Source organism: Vulpes lagopus, chromosome 19 (assembly GCF_018345385.1).
Source record: "Vulpes lagopus strain Blue_001 chromosome 19, ASM1834538v1, whole genome shotgun sequence".
In the NCBI taxonomy this organism is placed as follows: Eukaryota; Metazoa; Chordata; class Mammalia; order Carnivora; family Canidae; genus Vulpes; species Vulpes lagopus.
The window spans coordinates 32,032,476-32,054,660 of NC_054842.1; the positions used below are offsets into that span (position 1 = coordinate 32,032,476).

The following is a 22,185-nucleotide window of genomic DNA, read 5'->3' on the forward strand; positions in this document are numbered from 1 at the left end:
CCCCCCTCTTTTTTCTGTTATCTCTCCACCCAGCCCCTAGGGAAGTCTGTTGGTAGCAGTGTAGCAGTGATTTTGTTGGTCAGCCAAAACCTTAAGCGTCTGAGTCTTTGAATGAGGCCACAGAGAAATTATGATTCCCTGGAGTGTAGGGGCCAATACTCATTGTTCTTTCTCTCTCTCTGTCTCCCACTGATTGTCTCTAGGTGGAGACAGAGTTGTGAGAAGTACCTGGCAGAGTGGGCAAACTAAAGTCTAGCTTTTGTGCTGGAGAACTGGGAAGTGGATTGTGAAGGGGACGGAGCTCTAGAAAGCAAATCCATACAGGTATGGATGAACCCTTGTGGTCACCTCTGAGCTGAGCATACATGGATCTCATCCTAAACATCATACCAGAGTATTTGAGAACTAAACTATGCCAGACTGCCCTTGGGAGGTAAATGTGCTGGGCAGATCTGCATAGCATTGCAAGGGCTACAATCCAAAATTATTCAGCACAGGAAGAACCAGAAATATACTTGAAAGAAAAGATAACCAACAGATGCTAACCCCTGGATGACATAAATTTTGGAATTATCAGACAGACTTTCAAAGAGCCATAGTAAACCATCCTCTAAAAAGTGAGGGCAAACAGTCTTGAAATAAATGCAAAGATACCAAGATTCAGCAAAACATCAGAAGCTATGAAGAAGAAACAAATAGAAATTTTAGAGTTAAAAAATATAATGGTTTGAGAAATTATCTGGATATTCTAAATAGTAGAATGGAGATGACGGAGGAAATAGTCAGTGAACTCAAAGAAAGATCAATAGAAATTATCCAATATGAACAACAGAGGGAAAACGTGAACAAAACTTCAGGGATAATACTTAAAGGTCTAACATTCATGTTATTGAGATCCCAGAAGGAGAGGAGAAACAATGTGGTGCAGAAAAACAAAACAAAACAAAAACACAACTGAAGAAATAATGAGAGAATAATCAATGAAACCAGAAGCTGTTTTCTTTTTTTTTGGAAAGATCAGCAAAATTGATAAGCCTCTAACCAAACTGTCCAAAAATAAAGAGAAGTAAGACATAAATCAGGAATAAAGACAATACCAGGAATGAAATAGGCAAGACCACTAAAGATCTCATGTATATTAAAAGAATAATAAGGGAATACTACAAACAGTCCTATGCACATAAATTCTACAACTGGCATGAAATGGATCAATTCCTTGAAAGCTACAAACTATCAAAACTCACCCAATGCATAGATAACCTCAATATCCCTATGTCTATTTTAAAAACTAATTGTAGTTCAAAATCTTCCAGAAACAAACAAATGCCAGGTTGACGTCACTGACAAATTCTAACAAACGTTTAAAAAGAAGTATGACCAAACATTTTATAAGATCTCTCAGAAAACAGAAGAGTAGCAAATACTTCATTACCCATTTTATGAGGCCATCATTAATCTGATATCAAAACCAAACAAAGACAGTTTAAGAAAAGAACACTACAAACTGATATTTCTTTTTCTTTTCTTTTTTCCAGACCAATATTTCCTATGAACAAAAAAGTCTCAAAAAAAAATTAAATCCAGCAACATAGCAAAAGAATTATACACCACAATCAAGCATGATTTGCTTTGGCAATTCAAGGCTGGTTGATTATTTGAAAACCCATGAATTCACCATATTAGCAGGCCAAAGAAGAAAAACCACATGATCATATCAATTGATGCAGAAAATGCATTTGACAAAATTTAACATCTATTCATGATAAAATTTCTCAATAAACTAAGAATAGAAGGCAGTTTTCTGAATCTGAAAAAGGGTATTTACCTTTTTAACATATTTAATGGTCAAAGTTTTAAGAGTACAATTATTGCAAATTTACTAAATTTGCTATTTACTAAACAGCATATTTAATGGTCAAAAAATGCAATGCTTTCCCCCTAACACTGGAAACAAGGCACAGATGTCCACTCTCGCTGCTCCTACTAAATATGCACTGGAAATTCTATCCAGTGAAATAAAACAAAAAAATAAATAAAAGTCGGGGATCCCTGGGTGGCGCAGCGGTTTGGCGCCTGCCTTTGGCCCAGGGCGCGATCCTGGAGACCCGGGATCGAATCCCACATCGGGCTCCCGGTGCATGGAGCCTGCTTCTCCCTCTGCCTGTGTCTCTGCCTCTCTCTCTCTCTCTGTGACTATCATAAATAAATAAAGATTAAAAAAATGTTTAAAAAAATAAATAAAAGTCCTATAGATTGGAAAGGAAGAAACAAAAATTTCCTTAATCACGATCACACATCTGTCTACATAGGAAGTATCAAGTAATCTACAAAGAAGTTCCTAGAACTAATAAGTAAGTTTAGCATGGTCATAGGATATGAGGTCAGCACCCCAAAATCACTTATATTTATGTTCACAACAAATGACTGGAAATTGAATGTAAAAATTACTATTCACCACAGCTCCAAAAAATTGAAATGCCTAAGTATAAATCTAAAAGATAGTTCAGGAGCCATATGTTGAGAACTACAAAATATTATTAAACAATTTAAGAAGACTTAAATAAGTGGGAAGATATACCATGTTCATGAATTGAAAGTCTCAATATTGTTAAATTGGCAGTTCTCCCTAAATTGATCTATACAGATTGAATGTAACTCTAATCAAACCCCTTGGAAGAAATTTAGTCGAGATGATTCTAAAATATAGATGGAAAGATACAGCAACTAGGGTAGTCAAACCAGTTTTGAAAAAAATAAGTTGGAGGACTTTAGCTATCTGATTTTAAGATGTGTTATAAAGCTACAGTCATCAGTGTGATACTGGCAAAGAGATAGATTCATAGATAAATGTAGCATAATAAATAGTTAAGAAATAGAGCTATACAAATATGGCAAATTGATTTTTTATAGATGTGCAAAGACATTCCAATTAAAAAATGGGTAAAAGAACAAATATTCACCAAAGAGAGTACAGATGGCAAATAAGCCATGAAAAGATGTTCAACATGATTAGTCATTAGGAAAATGCAAATTAAAACCACAATGAGGTATCATACCTATTAAAGAGCAATAATCAAAAATAGTGGTAATAGGGCAGCCCGGGTGGCTCAGTGGTTTAGCACTGCCTTCAGCCCAGAGTGTGATCCTGGAGACCTGGGATTCGGTCCCACATCAGCCTCCCTGCATGGAGCCTGCTTCTCCCTCTGCTTGTGTCTCTGCCTTTCTCTCTCTCTCTCTCTCATGAATAAATAAATAAATTTTTTTTAAAAAATAGCGGTAATACTATATGTTGACAAAGTTGTGGAGAAATCAGATCTCTCATACATTGCTGGTGGGATTATAAAGTACTACAGCAACTCCGGAAAATAGTTCCACAGTTTCTTATAAAACAAAACCTACACCAAACATATGATCCAACAATTGTACTCTTGAATATTTACCCCAGAGAAATAAACACTTACATTCACACAAAAACCTCTACAGAGGGGCATCGGGGTGGCTCAGTGGTTGAGCATCTGCCTTTGGCTAAGGTCATGATCTCGGAGTCCTGGGATCCAGTCCTGTATTAGGTTCCCCACAGGAAGCCTGCTTCTCCCTCTGTCTATGTCTCTGCCTCTCCCTCCCTCTGTGTCTCTCATGAATAAATACATAACATCTTAAAAAAAAAAAAACCTATCCAGAAATGTTTGTAGAAGCTCTATTCACAATAGCCCCAAACTGGAAACAACCTAAATGTCCTTCAATGGGTGAATGGATAAACGCCCCGTGGTACATTCATATCAAGGAATACTTCTCAGTAATACAAAGAAACTCTTAGGATAGGTGAGAGGATGTAACTACAGAGATTCTCCACAAGAGAATTTTGGGGTGACGGAGCTGCCCTGTATTCTAATTGTAAGGGTGGTTACATGAGCATGTGCTGTGCATGTGTTAATACCCATAGAACTATATATCAGACAATTCCATTTTAGTAATTTAAAATAAAACAAAAATAAAAATAAGTACCAACTGAGCTTTTTTTGCAGAATTAAAACAAGAATCTGGATGATACAGAAAGATACAAAATAGAAAGTCCAAAGCAGGATAATAGTAAACATGTTCTTTGTAACCTGCTTTCTTTTCTTGACTCCTCACACGTCAGTGAATTTAGTCCTACGTCATCATTTTAAGTGGGCTGCACAGTACTCCATTCTCTACGTGGTGTATAATCCATATAAGCAACCCTTTTTGGTTGGATACTTAACTTTTCCCAAATGTTTTGTTATTATAATCAGTGATGCATGAACATCCTGATACATATGTCTTTACACACTTTTCCTTTGAATAAATTCTCAAATATGGATCAAAGGTTATGGAGAAGGCCTTTGTTATATATTGGCAAACTTCCCATGAATGATTTTTATCGGTCGATGACCACAACAACAACATGAGAGGATGTCCATTTTGCTCATTCTTGCTGGGTTTGATCGCAAAATTGGTCACAAAACTCTGCACTTCTGAGAGGTCTTTTGTTATGTCCCTTGAATTTGAGCTGTCCCTATGGCTTGGTTTGGCTAGTTAGCATGTGATGTCAGTAGAAGTGATGCTGGGCAAGCTCTGAGCCTAGGTCTCAAGAAACCTTGCAGCTTTCATTCTCATTCTTGGGAATCCAGCCACAAATGCCATGTGAATGAGCCCAGGCCAGCCTGCTGGAGGTTGAGACACCACGTGGAACAGAGCAAAGGCATCTCAGAGCAGACCCTATCCGATCTCTAGCCAACTTACCAGCTGACCACAAATACGTGAGCAAACCCAGCCAAGACCCGCGATAAACTGGGTGTGTCTCAGGCAAGAACGCCCAGCCATCCTGTGCCCTTGTGAGCTGGTAAAGGCTTATTGTTTTCAGCCACTGAGTTTTGGGGTGGTTAGTAATATAAAAATAGATCACTGATGTACTCACCGACATTGGATTTTTATCAATCTCTGAAAATTTTATTAATTAATAATGGCATCTCATTTTTGTGTATTTAATTTTTTTTTAATTTTTTAATTTATTTATGATAGAGAGAGAGAGAGAGAGAGAGAGAGAGAGGCAGAGACACAGGCAGAGGGAGAAGCAGGCTCCATGCACCGGGAGCCCGACGTGGGATTCGATCCCAGGTCTCCAGGATCGCGCCCTGGGCCAAAGGCAGGCGCCAAACCGCTGCGCCACCCAGGGATCCCTGTGTATTTAATTTTAATGTATTTTTCATATACTCATTTGCCATTTAAAATTCTTATTTTGTGAATTGCCTATTTTCCTACTCACGTATTATTTTTTCCTTATTAATTCCATAAGAGCTCTTTTTACGAACCCCTTCCTGCAAAGTGTATTGCAATTATTTTTCATAGAATAACAATACTGACTTTCTTGTGTAGCTCATAAACTTGCTCTGCATGCCAAAGAGGGTAATTCTCAAACAATTTTATAAGCTACAGTGTGGCCTTCCAAAGCATTACTTTGAAGAGGTTAACATCACTTTGAGTGTAGTTTCTGGTACATTCACTGTCAAAGAAAATCAGTGTGTGACTTTATAATTAAGACTTTAAGCATTTGAGAGTTCAAAGCATAATTCGGTTCTGGTCATAGGATCAGGCGCCATTGCCAAGAGCAACACTCCCTGTGTGTCTTCTCATGCTGAATGGGCCTGTTCTCCTCTGCCTTTTCACTTTTTCCATCTGAAATACTTTCAGGTGTTTTCCAAAGTGGGTGCCAGGCTGTACTTGGCTGCAAGATGTCTTACAAGAAAAGGATTTTAAAAACCTGCCCACTCTCTCTCCCCTTTTGCAGGTCACAATGTGTAATGCCCTGAGAAGTCCTGCAGGGAAGAAGTCAGTTTACCCCAGGACCATTTTGTGAAACACAATTTGGAAAATGCTGGGCTGCAACCTCATCCAGAAGCTGCAAAACTGAACAACTTGGTTTGGGGGTCAACAACACACCTCCACCCCAAACTTCTCACACCTAACTTCCAGGCACTTCCCACTGCCCCCAGTTCAGCCGTGTTTCTCTGTCCAAGAATGAGTGGGCTGAAAAACAAGGTACTGTTAAAGCCCTGGCAAAAGGTGGGTGCTGAGATATTCTCATACTCCAACATGATCCTGGCCTGCAAGCTCCACCCGGCCATTTCCAATTCCTTTTTCCTTTCCTGTACCTCATCTTTTCTCCCCGCTCTAGGACAGGGGCCCAAATTCCAATATTCCCCTGGGCCCCTGACTTCCTGAGTCAGGGGCTAATTAGTCCCCGTTGAGGAAAACAGCAAAGCTCCTTGGCCTCCCTGATCTGTGGGAGTGCTGTGCCCACTCTTATTGCACACATGTGTGTACGGGCCCTTGCGGGGGCTTCTCTGCCTCTGAAACCAGGCTCTCCAAGGCTTTTCATATACTCATTTGCCATTTAAAATTCTTATTTTGTGAATTGCCTATTTTCCTACTCACGTATTATTTTTTCCTTATTAATTCCATGGTTAGAGAACCATGGAGAGCCTTGAGCTTCCTAAGGGTGTGAAATGGTAGGATTTTCTTTGTTTTAAGATTTTATTTATTTTTTCATGAGGGACACAGAGAGAGAGGCAGAGACATAGGCAGAGGGAGAAGCAGGCGCCTCACAAGGAACCTATTCTGGGACTTGATCCCAGGACCCCGGGATCAGGACCTGAGCCTAAGGCAGATGCTCAACCACTGAGCTACCCAGGTGCCCCTAATGGTAAGGTTTTGCAGACTACTACATTCCTGTATCACATACAACTCTTAATTTAAGAAAAAAATTAATGGGATCAATCTCCAATGGTAAAGAGTGGAACATCATTTGGAGCAAAATTTCAGGTAAGATCTAAAACCTAAGTATAGTCAGATATCATGAACCAATCTAAACAGTCACGACCACCCCCAGGGGAGGCCCTTCCTGGGACTTTAGGTCACCTGGCTGGTTCTCTCACAGCGCCCCTCCCCAGTTCTGCCAACTGTCACCCAAACAACATTTCTGAAGCTGCCACCCTGGCTGTCTTAGGAACACCATATTAGTGGTTGTTTCCTGTCACCCCTGACAAGTGGCTCCTAGGCCTTTTCCAGATCCCACCAGCTCTGCTTCCTTTTCCTCTTCCCCTCCCATGCGGAGATGTAGCAGGCAAGCCCCAGCACGTCTATGGCCCACCGCCTTGGGTCTGCCTTTTACCTGGTCAGGAGACTTCTCTCCCCCAGCAGCTCCTCCCCGGGGCTCTGCAGGTTTGAATGAGGATTTGTCTAAAGGCCTAATTTGCTCAGAATATCTAATGCAGAGACGGCAAACAGATTTCATGTTGTTCGTTAACTCTGACTGACTGAAGTGGCTGCCTGGAGTGTGAATCAATTAGCCATGACTGTGGGCACGTGTGTGCACACGAATGTGAGTGTACACACAAGTGGGTGTGTATGGGGGGGGCTAGGGGATACATGTCAGATATTTGCCATCCTTGATTTTAAGGAGGTTTCACTCACGCTTTCCATAACTAGAACTCGGGTTAATAACCAGGTTCTTCTCCTGGAAATTTTTCTCTGCAGGAGCTGAGAGTCAGGAAGCCTCAGCTAAAGCATCTGTAATTAAAAAACGCCCTGAAAGAGCTCCAGGGTAGGTGTTCAGCAGCGCTGTGCTGCGGTTTCTGCCTAGAGAACAGCATGTGGGATGACGGGAGGAACAGACTAGCTCTGTAGAACCTTCGCCAGCCTCTGCCAGACACAGCAGGCAAGGTCTGCCCTGAAGCTCTAGTCATGAGATGATGACCTGCCAACAAAGTGGGCTGAGGCCTCTGGAGCATCAGCCCAGTGGAGCGGGGATGGGGTGGCGGGTGGGATGGTGGGGAATGAAGGGCCCTAATCCGCCCTAGGCTTTCGCTGGGCTCTTGGAAACATGGGGTCATTATGATTCTTTCTGCAGAGCAGAGCTCCACAGGAGTGTCCCAGGTCTAGAAATGTGGCAGTTTGACTCTAGCGCATGTGTGATCAAAGAAGGCACAGAGCGTCTGCTTGAGACCAAGGGTACATGACCTGGAGGGACGGAAGCCTCAGAAGAAAACCAAGGAATCGCTTTTGGGGCCTGAAATCACGGGGGCTCCAGTGATCACTCTTGTCATTCTATCCACACACCTGTTCTGGAGTAATCTTCTGAAGCACCCCTCCACATGAAGATCCAAGATTCCAATGATCCCTTTGTCACCCCTTGCATAAAGTTTATCATACCTGGTGCTCCCTCTGCTGGAAGCTCCTCCCCAGGTGCCCCCAAGGCTTGCTTCCACCCCTCTTCCCTCACTCAAATGTCACGGAGGCCTTTCTCAACTACTCTGCTTTAAATTGTCCCCAGGGTGGTAGGCTGTGTAACAGCCCTTAAAGATATCCATGCCTTAATTCTGGGGACCTGTGAATGTTACCTTATATAGGAAAGAGGACTTTGCAGATGTGATTAAATTAAGGATCTTGAGATAGGAAGATCATCCTGGATTATCTGGTGGGCTCAGTGTAATCACAAGGATTCTCATAAAACAGAGTCAGGAGATTTAACTACTTATGTGGGAGAAAGGTAAGATGACAATGGTTACAGACAATGGAGTGATGCAGCTACGAGTCAAGAAGTGCCTCTAGAAGCTGGAAGAGTCAAGGACCAGATTCACCCTTAGGGCCCCCAAAAGGAACCTGCCCAGCCCACACTTTGACCTAGCCCAGGGAGGCTGACTTGAGACTTGTACTCCCCAGAACTCTTTAAGAGAATACATTTTGGGGACCCCTGGGTGGCTCAGTGGTTGAGCATCTGCCTTTGGTTTGGGTCATGATCCAGAGGTGCTGGGATCAGGTCCCACATTGGGCTCCCCACAGGGAGCCTGCTTCTCCCTCTGCCCATATCTCTGCCTCTCTCTGTGTATCTCTCATGAAGAAATAAATAAATAAGTGATCTTAAAAAAAGAGAGAGAGAGAGAAAATACATTTTTGTGTTAAGCCACCACGTTTGTGATAATCTGTTATAGCAGTTATAGGAAACTAACACCCATGTGTACCCACGCTACCCTCAGCCTCCTCCTGGCCTTGTTTCTTCCTTCAGCCTCCTTTGACACCTGTACTTTTCTTCTTAGGATTGTCTGTCTCCCTCACTAGGGTGTCAGCTCCACAGGGACAAAACAGCTCCTTGCCTGTTTTGTTGTGGACTCTAGTTCAGCCCCAGAGAGGGGCAGCCTTTTCCCTCACTATGGCCCAAGCTCTCGTAGGACCTTCCTGGGCCCATCTCATCCCAACCTACAGGGCTCTATTCTGCACCTAGGACACCAAGGCCACCCTTCTTTCTGTCCGCTAGAAGCCTCGAAAGCTGGAAGGGGGAACGTGAGTGGCCCATGAGAGCCAGGGTGTGGTGTGCCAGGTGAGGCTCCGGTGACTGGTGGGCCCCATACCACTCCTATCTGCCTAGGACACAGTGGGGGCAGTGCAGTGTGGAGGGCTCGCAGGTGCGCCCAGCTCGGGGACCCCAGCGTCTCCTGTCTCCACTTTCTTGTGCACAGTGATGACACCATGACCTATCAGCCAGTATAGCCAGAGCTAAGCAAGATTAGTGAGGTAGTGGCCGATCCACTTTCATTCCAGTGCGGTATTGTTTACTCTTGCTTTGTGCTGAGCTGTGTGCTGGTTCCACTTCAGGGAAGCAGCGGGGCACAGGTTTGTCTCTGCCGTGTGCCCAGGGCAGGGGGCAGGCTGCAGCAGGCCCCCGCTGAGTGGGGCCTATTCTGGAGCCACACTCCAGGAATTCTGCTGCAAGGCACACTGGCCCTGGTTGCAAGGAAGGCTGGCCTAGTGCCGCTAACCCATCTGGAGAGGCCTTTCCTCACCGCCGGCCAGTGCCTTTCTGTTGGGGATGCTGGCTTAGTCCGTGCTTCTGACAGCCATTCTCTGAGAGGCTCTGAGTCCTCCAGCGAGTCCTACTTTGCCTCTGCCCCCTGGACACGATGAGATAATTTCCTTACAAGTCAGGACGTCAGCACCGAGAACCACAGTGGTATGATCTTAGGGCTGAGTCTATGAGGCCTCTCAGCTACCAGGGCCAGAGTCTTTAATGAGGAGCCGGAAACCAAGGTGAGAGGTTAGTGTGTGTGTTAGGAGTGAAGTGGGAGTGAGCTGGGGTGTGTGTGTGTGTGTGTGTGTGTGTGTGTGTGTGTATTTAACCTGGTCTCCCCTGCAGCTGTGGCTGTAGAGTCCTCCTGTCTTTACCACCCCTCCACCCCCTCACCCCCATTCTCAGATCCAGTCAACTGCAGAGTCAGCGTGGTGATGCCCTCTCAGAGCCCCAGAACCCATCCCAGCAAGGGAAGGATTCTCAAAGAAGGGCCCTCTCACTTCCCCTTGCTCAGTCAAATTCATCCCTGGGTGGAAGGCCCTGGGAAGGCTCAGTCTCGGGAACAAGAGGCCAGGGAACCGCTGTGACAGGAGGAGGGAAAGCTCTGACAGTGAGCACGCAAGGTGAAGGCTGCTTTCCAGAGGCGCCGAGAAGCCCTGCTGTGTGAAGGTTAACAGCAGAGGCCTTGGTGGTGGCTGTGAGGGGAGGGTCAGGCTGCTTACTGGCCCCGTGCTCGCAGACCTATGGCAACCTTTCCAAGCCTCAGTTTACTCATCTGTAAACAGAGGATAGTTGAGAGGACTGATCAAATAGGAGTGCTGTGAAGCTTCATTTACATGAGAATAATTATGTAAATGGATCGGCAGGGTGCCTGGCACATGCTTAGCACTCATAAATGTTAGCTCTAGTGATGACAGTGAGGGCGATGAGGACAGCTGTGGGTTCTGTGGCCCAAGGACTTTACTACTCTACCTCCTGTCACCACGCAGCCTCTCACTGTTTCCCCTGGGATGTGAGGAGGAGAGGGAGAGGGTGCTCCAACATCCCTGGGGCAGAGAAGACCCTGTTCCCCCCAGTCTGTGCTCTGCACTTGCTGTCTCTGGCCTGGACAACAGATCCAGACACACAGGAGGTGGAGGAGAGGCCACAGGGAGTGGTGAATCCCTTACCTTGGTTGTCGTAGGACGCAATGACCTGGGTCTGCTGAGGGTTCTGTTTCTCCGCTAGGCTTCCTGTTGAGCGAGACAGAGAGAGAAGGACCTTCAGTGACCACTGGGACCCTGGTGGAATTTGCCCCAGGCAGAGCAGGGAGCTGTGTGTGTCTGCAAGAAAGGCAGGCTGGGGGGGGGGGGGGCGCTGAGCTCATCCCAGGCCTGGCCTAAACCTGTGCACACCCACATGCACATCCACATGTTTAAGAGGCAAATGACTACGAACTCATGCACACACACTCTCACACCTCTCAGCAGGTGCCAGTGGAGGCTGGGTTTCTTCTCAAGAAGGTGGGGACACCTCTTGTGGGCTAAGTAACTGCAAGTCCCAACTTCAGTGTCGCTGGACTCAGGTGCCAAAGTGCAAAGGGATGCCTAGCTGATCATCACACCTTCTGTGGAGCGGTCTTCGAGGCTCCTATCCCCTATTTTATAGTCGATAGGCCTGTGGCTTGGACACTTAGCTTTTGGCCATAGACCCTGCCCCCAGGGCCTTGAACCCTGGGGGCAGTCTCCTGATTCCTAGATCAACCTCTTGCCTCCCTCTGAGAAGAATGGGGGCAGCCTGCCTTCTCCTCCAGTTTAGGAGTTGGGGTGGCTTGCAGTATGGCTCAGTTTCACAGAAACCTGCAGGACACCCACTATGTGAACACAGAGCTGTCTCCCAGTGGGGTCAGGCTACTGTGGAGAAATGCCCAGTTCCTGCCACAGGCCATGAAGAGGGAACCCACAGACTCACCTGCCTGTCCTATGGGAAGCAACATCTTTTCCTATATCTCTCCCTTTTTTAAAAAATAAATTTATTTTTTATTGGTGTTCAATTTGTCAACATACAGAATAACACCCAGTGCTCATCCCGTCAAGTGCCCATCTCAGTGCCCGCCACCCAGTCACCCCCACCCCCCACTCATCTCCCCTTCCACCACCCTTAGTTCGTTTCCCAGAGTTAGGAGTCTCTTATGTTCTGTCTCCCTTTCTGATATTTCCCACCTATTTTTTCTCCTTTCCCCTTTATTCCCTTTCACTAGTTTTTATATTCCCCAAATGAATGAGACCATATAATTTTTGTCCTTCTCTGATTGACTTATTTCACTCAGCATAATACCTATATCTCTCCCTTAACAGCTGCTGTGGTGGCCTAGTCTTGTTGAGGCTGCTTAAGGGGGGGGGGGCGGGGGAGGGGTTGAGGGAGGGCCAGCGTTGTGGCAGCAGAGCACTCCCCCGCTGTTACCAACCAGAAGGCCTGCCACCTTCTCCCCTGGCCTCCCACTGGTCTGCATAAAGGCTGTCGGGCCTGCCACTGGAAGTGACCATTAGGACCAGTGCCTGAGCCTGGAAATAAGCATGCCTTTGGGGCTCTGGCCTAAGCAGATTCCATTCAGATGACTTCCCTTGTGCACCTGATCAGATCTGCCACTCAGGGCTTCCCACGCCTGGGCCCACGTATAAACGGGTCAAGGTGGATAGGCAAGTCACTGAGCTGGGCTGGACTTGTGATCCACCTGGTAGGGTCTTGCCCTGGAGAACCTGCCTCCCCCAGCCTTCTATAAGCAGGCCTAGCCAGGACCCTCACCCCATGGGCTGAGGTCGGTGGGTCGACCAAGGGCTAGGAGCACTGGGTGTGCCAATCCAGGGTGACGCTGGTCTAGAGCTCTAGGCCAGACTCAGGCCAGGACAGGGAGGCTGCCTCCTTCAGGCACAGCTGGCTACATCTCTGCTGGGCTGGCGGATGAAGGAAACAGGATCCGGGAAGGGAATCCTCAAGGAGCATGATTGGCTGGCATAGCTGCTGTGGGTATTTATAGTCAGGGCTGCACAATTGGTTTCCCTGTGGCTATGGGGTGTCGGTCCCTGTGCTGCTAGGCAGACTTCGGTCAGGACCAAGGAAAGCAGCCAATCACAGCAGGGGAAGCCCGTTGCCAGGCAAGCTAGTGGGGTTGGCTCGGCCCAAACACCTGCTGCTCGGAAAAGTTTGGAGCAGTCCAGGCTCCCCCCACCCTGCCAACGCCCCAGCTCAAGGAGCACACAGGGCAGCAAGAAGGGGAACATGTGCCTTTTTGGATCAGTCCCATGTTCAGCCACATTTGTGCACACTCCACCAGCACAAGCCATCAGCTGCCTCCTCTGTGGATGAAAGCCATCCAGTTTCCAGGGCTGAGTGCCTTGGACACCAGCAAGGGGAAGTATGAACCCAGAATCTCACCATCAGAAAACATAGAGAAGCTGTAATTTTAATTTCTGCATGCATACAAATGTGCAATTTGAAAAAAATAAATACAATTTTACTTTAAATTACCTATATTTGTGGAGTGGAGCAACTCTTACCTTTTCCAGGCTCTGTAGAGCCTCTCTCCAGGCCTCTACTTACCTGAAATTCTCAGTTCCTGGGTGATTTTTCAAGAACTACTTTCACCATCCTCACTTTTTTAAAATTATTTTTTTTAAAGACTTTTAGTTTTTTAAAGTAATCTCTACACCCAATGTGGGGCTCAAACCCACAGCCCTGAGATCAAGAGCTGCATGCACCACCGACTGAGCCAGCCAGGTGCTCCATGATCCTCTTTATTTGTTGTATTTTTCCACTAACATTCCCTCAAACCAGGGCCCTAACAGTGGTAAAAATAGGATATATTCGCTATATTTCAATCTTCTCCTAATGTAATAACATGGCTGAGAAGACATAAGATGCATTTCAGACAACTCAAGGTAAGAGAGTTATAACACATGAAGACGCTGTGTCTCTTCTGTTCCACCTCAACCCACTTTTCCACGTACCCACTTGTACACTGGCCAAGCATGCATATCTGCATAGGCTCTGTGCATTTTTGCAGCTGACAGGTTTCTGGTGGAATTATTCCTATAATTCTCGTGTGCCTGCAGCATAGTTACACTAACTTTGGCATCTGCTTCCGTACAGCTAGAGCAGGTGCATCTACCATCCTATAGCCCTGAAGCAAGGTAAAGGAAGCCATCCCACCATGCATGCCCATTAGCCAGGACCCCAAGGGATGGTCTCCTGGGCAGGGATATGTCTTGAGGACGATCTGTCCTCATACACAGGGCAGGGGACACAGGAAAGCTCTTTACCTCCAGGATGTTGAAACTCAATTGCAGTAAACATCATTATAATTATGATCACTAACGTGGCCCCATGAGGGCAGGGGTTCTTGACTGTCTTCATCCCAACAACTAGAACCCCGCCTGGCACAGAGTAAGCACTGTAGACCTTTATTGAGGGAATGACTGAATGAATTTACTTTTAGAATTTCATCCTTCCCTTTTGTTACCTTCAGGATGGTCTCAGTCAACTGGGGTCCTGGTTCCCCATCTGTGGAGGGTCATGGGAGTGGTTTCTTCACAGTAGTATTTGATAAGCCCAGATCTGACTGTGTCCTCTCTTGGGGCTCAGGGAGCGGAGTTCTGATTCTTACTAGAATTCTCATATGCCTATAGTGCAGTCTCACTGATGTTCGTTCTTGGAAGCTGGGCTAATGAATCTCTGAAGGCTACAGAATAAGGCCTGGTATGGTCAGTCCATGTATGGCATTCCCAGAGATGCCCTAGGCCTATGGGGTGACAAACACCTGGCACCAGAGAAAGGAGGCTTTGGAAAGTGACTTCTCTCAGATCTTACTATATTGTGAGTCTCAGGACAGCCAGGAATCATAGCACCCATCGCGCTAGGCTAGGAGTAATAATGTCCCAAAGCAGGCTACTATCCTCTCTGTTTGGAAAAATTTTCAAAGGATGGATGCCCTGCATAACATGGGCAGCCCTACCTCCTGTGGGAACTTACTCAAACCTAGCCATGCTGAATGATGATGTTAAGTCCGTTCCTATATGTAGCCAGTGAACAAGTGAGCGCTCAACCTTATGGCACTGCTCTCCTCTCCTCCCACAGCCTCAAGGAAATTGAGGGACCTGATGCCAAGGAAAGCTTTTGGGGGTCACAGAGGCTCCAGACTTGACTGAGTCATGAGCAGTCACCTTCTGAGTGGTGAGGTGTGTAGAGCCCGTTTTCAAACACGTGAAATCTAATGCTTCCTATCATTTTTCCATGTGTTGAATGACAAAGATCAAAAAGAAAATGAAAAGAGAGGATTTACCATGCACATCATTTCCTTCGAATTTCTGCCATCTCCGGATTCCATTTCCGACACCCTGGAGTCCTGTGAAATAACAGGGTCTGGCATGAGGGTCTTCATGGTGGGAAGACCTGGGCCAGTGAGTGATGGGCCAGTTGTTAACGTATCTGGGTTGAAGTGGGGCTGCTGGAACCCGGCTCTCTCGGGATCCAAGGGAGGCTGCCCACGAAATGAGATGTACTTTAAAACATAAAAGAAAAATATTAAAACAGTAGTTTTCAAAGGTGGTGAGGTTGGTTATCAGGATCATCCAGGGAGAATTTTCACAATGCAGATGCCCAGTTTTCACTCCACATCTCTTTTGCAGAAATATGGAAGCATTTCTGTGGAAGATGTTCACCATTCGTTTTGGTGAATCTCCCACTTTTAGAGTCATGATGTGAGGTGGAGGGTGGGCAAAGATGGCCTAGAAGTGATAGTTGCCCGCTCTCCCAGCCTCCCTTGCAGCTAGAGCAGGGACCTATGTGGCCTAGGCACAGCCAGTCAGATGCAGCTGTGTCTGGCTCTGTCTTGAGGCCTGGTGATGCAAGAGGGAGGGAATGGAAGCGCTTTCTCTCTCTCTCTCTCTCTCTCTCTCTCTCTCTCTCTCTCTCTCTCTCTCTCTCTCGTCACGGCTGGAAGTGGTAGCTGCAAGGTCAAGTTCCTGGCACAGAAATGGTGTATGTCCTGGCAGGGAGCGGCTGCAGTAAAATCAAGCTCCTGGTGAGGAAGGAGTACCTAAGGTCCCTTGGTGGCAACAGAGGTGTCCTCACCAGACCAGCTCTGCTGTGTAGCTTACGGCGCTTTTCCTGGAAGATCGGCCTCCAGCCTGGATCTCCAGCCCTTGCAACCGTTGCAAGCCCCCAGTCCCTTCCCGATGCTCTTCTTTTCTGCAGTCAGTATCTGGGGCTAACCACTGAGAACCCTCACTGACACATATGTGGAGTGGATTGCACACATCATATTGACTTAAGGGATGAAACCTGACTTGGGAGCTCTTTTAGACTTGGTGCAGGCAGCTTTAGGCCACCTCCTAAATGGCTGGGGGATACATGATAGGAGGCAATGGTGTCCATGTATGCTTTTGAGAAGCACGGCACAAAGGAAATGGAAAGGCCATAGAGGAAAGAACAGAGAGCATCTGTTGGCAACCCAAAACCCTGGCACACTCTATCTTTGCCTCCTTGTCCCTCTGACTCTTTTCTGCCACAAGGACACAGCAGAAAACCACCCAATCATATCTTCACTCAGTCCTCCGCATTGTGACAATAATGGAGCTCAGGCTCTCCTTTGCAGAGCCAAGGACCTGGGCTAGAAGAGAGACAGGAGGAGATGCCTGGGGATCTTGTACACCAAGAGAAGGATTTGGAACAAGCTAGTTTAATTCAGTGTTTCCCTGCCTTTGGCTGTGTGGGGCCATAGGTCGACTTAGCCAGGGGCCTCCTGGACATCATCACTGCCCAGCAGGCTTGGAGGCTGGGCACTCTCCCTCTTCTCTGCTTTGGTATAGAACTGTCTGATTGTAAATAAGTGACACCAGTCTCTACACTGGCACAATGTCTAGGAGAAACCTCCTTTCAGGAAAATTTTGGAGACGAATGGCAGAAAGGGCTTGGAAAGCAGGGTCTTCTTTCCTTACGTCATGGTCATGAGTGTGAAATGCATCAGTGGAGTCATGTAGGGTTTGTGCTAGGGGTCGGACACCTCTGGGAACAGTCCTGATCCCTGGCATTTCTGGGGCTTTCCCTGTGTTCCTGGAGCTTTTAGGAGAGATGCAATCAGAGTGGGGAAGGGAGATGGGACTCAGGCCCACCTGGAGCTGGGCCTCGTGGGGGCCCTCTGGCCTCACCACACACTGGGGGAGACCTCTGGACTGTAGTTTCTGGAGGAGAAGCAGCTTCTTTTCAATCAAGGAGTGTATGGCCTCTGCCAATTTTCTCATTACAAATACTGGGGTGGCCCCTTTCCACCTCTCTTGGGAGCAGCTCTGAGAACAAAAGAACCAACCAGGGGTTTCCCGGGATGGCCCGCAGCAGACACAGAACCAACTCAAACAACTTCCAGCCCCAAATCCCTCCGGAGACTGGAGTACCTGTCAACACACGCAGTTCTCCACAATCTATTTCTTTCCCCGGCCTCCCCAAGAGGTCACCAGGAATTATGGGGCAGCTTTGGCCTGTGTGACTGGTGGGGGCAAAGCCAGTGGCCGCGCCACTGCCTCAGCACGGCAGATGGAAGGCGGGTGTTCAATGCACACAGGGCCTCTGCGGACAGAAGAGCCAGAGGCAGACTCAGAGGAGCTCTGGAGCCGGAGGGCAGGCAGGAGGCAGAAGTCATTTTACCGCATGGGCTGTAAAACATCACTCCCAAAGCACTGGGCCTCAGTCAGTCCAGCACAAACCTCACACCAGCCCCCAAGGCAGCTCGGGAGGGCTTTCTCACACACCTAGGACCTGTGGTCCCCCAAATTCCGAGAGGCTCGTTTAACACCTGCTACTCTCCATCTCTATTGTCTTCAGCGTGTCCTCTCTGGAGACCACAGGGGCCTGAGTGCTGCTTTCCACCACTGCTCTATAAGCAGTCACTTTACTTTTCCAGCCTATCCTTCCTCAGAAAGTCTGTAGGAAGAGTGAAAGGAGTAGCTCCGTGAGAGTGCAGAGAGCAGATTTTAAGCTTCCCCTACCCAAGCCCGGGTGCCGTTTGCACCGCCCTTTATACCTTCTACTGTGGGACGCTGGGAGAGGCTTCAGGAAAGGGGAAACTGAGGCCAGGAGTTGTGCAAGGACACGACGGGAGCTCCCGGTCGGTCTCAGAGTCTGATTCAGCGCCCAGATTCCCCGCGCTCCCCCCCGGGCGCTCTGCAATGTGCCGTGCGAGCAGCAGGCCTCGGCCGCGCAGGGTCAGGCCTGAGGCTCCGGCCCCCTCCTCCAAGGCATCTTCCAGCCCTGCTGTGCACCCTTCGGACAGTGAGTGGCCCGGAGGAAGCTGGCTCCCGGGGGGGTGACGGAAGCACCGACAAGCCCGCGCGGGGAGTCAACCCAGGGCAATCACGGGGCTGCGCGTTGCCACGGGACGCCAGGGCCACGGCGCACAGGCGCAGGCAGCGGCGGGGAGAGGGTCGGCGGCGCCGGGCTCGGTCGGGGGCGCGTGGGGCGCCCCCCGGCGGGCGGGCCCCGGGGCGAGGAGGCCGAGCAGGCCGAGCAGGCCGAGGAGCGGGGCCGAGGAGCGGGGCCGGCCCGGGCGGGGCGCGCGTTACCTCCTCGGCGCGGCGGCAGCGCGCCCGGGTCCGCCTGCCGGTCCGAGTGCGCGCCCTGCGCGGCGCGGCGCCTCTCCGAGTGCACGATCAGCAGCATGTCGATGGACACGGCGGTGCTGTCCTTCTTGAGCTCCATGGCGTCGCCTCGCTCCCCGCCGGTGCGCCGCGGCCGCTCTCGAGGCTGCCTGCGCTGCAAATGGCCCCGTGCGCGCCGCTGGCGGGCGCGGGACGCGGCGAGGGCGCGGGAGAGGGCGCTCCCCCGCCGCCGAGCCGCCGGGCGCCGCGTTTCGCTGACTCTGCCAAACGCGCCATTCGGGCCCGCCCGGGAGGGCGCTACCCTAACGAAGCGGCTCTAAGTCACCTTTGAAAGGAAATCCCCAGCCGAGCCCTGACCTGCGCCCGGGCCGCGCGCCGCACAGCCGCCGGGCAGCGCCGCCCCTCCGTGCGCCCCGAGCGCGTCCCCGGCTCCCGCCCGTCCCCGGCCAGGGGCTTCCCGGGCGGCCCGCAGCGGGCACGGACATCACGCGGTGCTGCCCGCAGTGCGAGCTCGGGGAGGAACAGCAGCACCGGTGGCCCCTCTGCTTCCCGGGCGGGGGGCGTTGGGGAGGTTGCGGGCCTCCTCCGTAAGAGGGAGATGGGCAGGGTGTTGGGGTCAGGACCTCTGCGATTGCCGCCGCACCGCGACTTGGAGCATGACCGCTGGGCATCGACTTCACGGTCCTTTCTGGCTTGCGGTGGAAGCCTTAACATCTCTGTTCCTTCTAGAAGCCTGGCTCATGCTTGGTGGGCGGGGGGAGGGGCAGAGGAGGAGGCCGGTGCAGGGAGAGCCTGCCCGCTGTGCTCCGGGAGCTGGACCTGAGAGCCCATCTATTTTTAGTGGGGCCCGGCCAGGCCAGCCAGCGGCTGCAGCAGGGCCTTTGGCTCCCGGTCTCGGGAGTGTTTACAGCGGCATCTGCCTGGTGGCCCTTGGCACCAGCGGGCCCACCCAACCTGGGCCCCCACTTAAGTTTCTGCCATTAATAAATGCCGAGCGCAAGGAAGCCTTTGCTCTGAGACCCTTCCCATCGCAGGGTAATGACCCTGCGTTGCAGCGCGGTCCTTGAGAGCTCCTAGCTCCTCCTTGGCGGCGGTGACATATTGTGCTGGATTCCAGTCCTAGCTCTGCCAGCTGCCCGTGTGACCGTGGACAAGCCATATCCCCCCATTTCCCCAGCCCTCTGGTGGGCACGATACAAGTTCTCACCGGGCTGTTGTGAAAATGACACGTGCTTGAGGGGCTAGGTGCATAGTACCTGGTCTCCAAGTGGCAGATGTCATTCATAACTCATTTTAAGGATGACGGAAAGGAGAGGTGAAGTGACAAGTCAGTGATGGAGGTGGGGGGCCATGCAGACACACCCTCAGATTCTGAAGGCCTTTCTCCACTGATTGTGACTCACCATTTATCTGACAGTAGAGACCACCACCTTGCTGTGTCACCACCACTGCCTTGCTCACTGGGCATCTGATGAAAGATGTCACTGGTTTCTAACAGTGTTGACTTGGAATCCCTAGAGAGCTGAGCTGTGGGACTGGTGGGGGCAGGTGGGTGACTCCCAAGGCAGGTTTCCTCATGCAGTGTGTCCTGTCCTTTACTGTCACGTCTACGTGTGTGCGCCCACATGCCTGAGGCTGGCTGAGCCTTGTGCTCTCTAGATGCCTAGGAAAGTGAGGACTATGGATTATTGAAAGCCCCTGGGATTGCCCAGGCATCATCCCCTCATCTGACCCGGGACAGTGTGTCCTACCTCCTTCTATGGTGTAAATCCCAACAGAAGCTTCTGGGTAGCCCCTCTCATTCAATAATGAATGAAATTTGCCTGAATTTGTACTTCCATCCATCTCCCTTGTCCCCCCCCCCCCCCCCGGAAAGTGTCACTGATGGGAGCTTGCTCACTTGGCATCCCTTTCCAGACTTGCCTCTGAAGGAGAAGATGATGACCTGGGGGTGTATCAACCTGAGGTCCAGGAAGCTATTCTAGGGGCCTCTTGCCTCTTTAGGATATCAGATCCTTTGGAGTGGGGCTTCTTGTCTGTAGCACTACAGACATTTAGGGCCAGAGAACTCCTTGTTGTTTGTAGGGGGGTGTGCTATGCATTGTAGGATATTTAGCAGCATCCCTGGGATCTATCTACTAGATGCCAGTAGCACCTACTTCCCAGTTGTGACAACCCGGAATGTGTCCAGATGTTGCCGTATGTTTCCTGGAGGACAGAAATGCAGGCAAAACACTGCTTTGGAACAAACCCATGAAATAGGGGCTGTGTTACTTTGTTCTGAAAAATGCTGCCGCTCCTGGATCCTGATGGTGTCCAGAGCCTGGACCCACTCCTCAGAGGTTCCCACTGATGGCTCTCAGTCTAGTAGCTGGCTTCTTGGACGTGTAGAGCTGTTCCCTGCCAGCAGCATGGGCAGAAAGATGCGATGCTGTCCTCATTCTTCATGCCCCCACCCTGGCCTCTGTTGATCCATCCTCTCATCCGCACTGCTTTGGCTGAGAGGGGACCAGACACCACACCACAGGAAAGCATTTGGATGTATTGGAAAGGGGAGGGGGAGCAAGAAGGAGTGAGGCTATGAGGCATCATTCAGGGAGTCTATACCTTCTGTTCAACACCCCCCCCCCACCCCGGCCCTAACCAATGGCACTGAGAACAGCCCCTCAGCCTGTGAGTTACACCCTGGGGCCAGCCTTCCTCTACAGACTCACCTCTTCCCCTTTCCTTGCCAACTCACACATGCTGCAGCCGTAGCTGTGTCCACTCCTCCACAAACACATCTACGTGGCCTTTCTGCTTCTAGGCTTTCCTCAACACACTAGCCCCTCCACCCTGACACCATCTTGAACAACATGGGACTCAAGTACTTCCACATTCTGACCTAACACATTTCTCTACCTCGTTGTCTTGGGATATGACAAACGAGGGGCTCTCTCCATTGTTGGGCAGACCGTTAATGATTTTAATCACAATGAGTTAGAAATTTCAGGACACCAAAAGTCAAAGAGCTGTCAAAGTGGTTGTATTGCTGCCTTTATCCTCCATTACACGGAATACTCAGGCATGTCCTACTGGCATCTACACAGCTTCCACCCTTTTAGTTGAAGATGGGGTTCATCAGTTGTCCTAATGGTTCTGAGCCCTGAGCTGTCTTGGAGATGGGAGGTGGTTGACAGGGGGGAGGCTTGCTTCTGGCAGATGACATTTTCAACAGAAGGGGTGTGTTCTGACTCACGTTTCTGTTTTTCCTAAGGAATAGTGGTACTTTTTTTTTTTTTAAGATTTTATTTATTTGAGAAAGAGAGGGAGAGCACAGAGGGAGATCGAGAGGAAGAAGCAGACTCCCCACAGAGCAGGGAGCCCGATGCAGGGCTTGATCCCAGGACCCCGAGAACATGACCAGAGCTGAGGGCAGATGCTTAACTGACTGAGCCACCCAGGTGCCCAAAATAGTGGTTCTTCAGGGACCACCAGCCCTAACTCTTTCACCCTTCTAGAGATCCCAAGAGGTAAATTTCTCCCTTCTGCATAGAGATGAAATAGGCAAAGCCAATACACGAAAGGCTTTTAGCAGGTGATTTGTAGACATCACATGGTTTTCTCCATTGGTGCAGTGGGGAGGGAGCACGCAGAGAGTGGGGCAGCTCGGTAAAGAGCACGGATCACGTCCCAGACTCTTCATACCCTTGC

At 49.4% G+C, this 22,185-nt stretch overlaps 1 protein-coding gene across 2 annotated transcripts in view; it reads right to left on the reverse strand.

Moving 5' to 3' along the window:
• The window catches only part of KY (kyphoscoliosis peptidase), a 49,447-nt gene extending 30,312 nt beyond the window's left edge, over nucleotides 1–19,135 (reverse strand). Inside the window, exons 1-3 of one of the 2 annotated variants that reach the window (XM_041734569.1) lie at nucleotides 18,457–19,135; nucleotides 15,183–15,245; nucleotides 11,035–11,097 (exon numbers count right to left, since the gene is read on the reverse strand). In XM_041734569.1, coding sequence (XP_041590503.1) covers nucleotides 11,035–11,097; nucleotides 15,183–15,245; nucleotides 18,457–18,592 — 262 coding nt within the window. In that variant the 5' untranslated portion in view covers nucleotides 18,593–19,135. The remainder of the gene's footprint in view (nucleotides 1–11,034; nucleotides 11,098–15,182; nucleotides 15,246–18,456) is intronic. The other variant, XM_041734570.1, reaches the window with a different exon arrangement.
• Nucleotides 19,136–22,185: the final 3,050 nt, after the last annotated feature.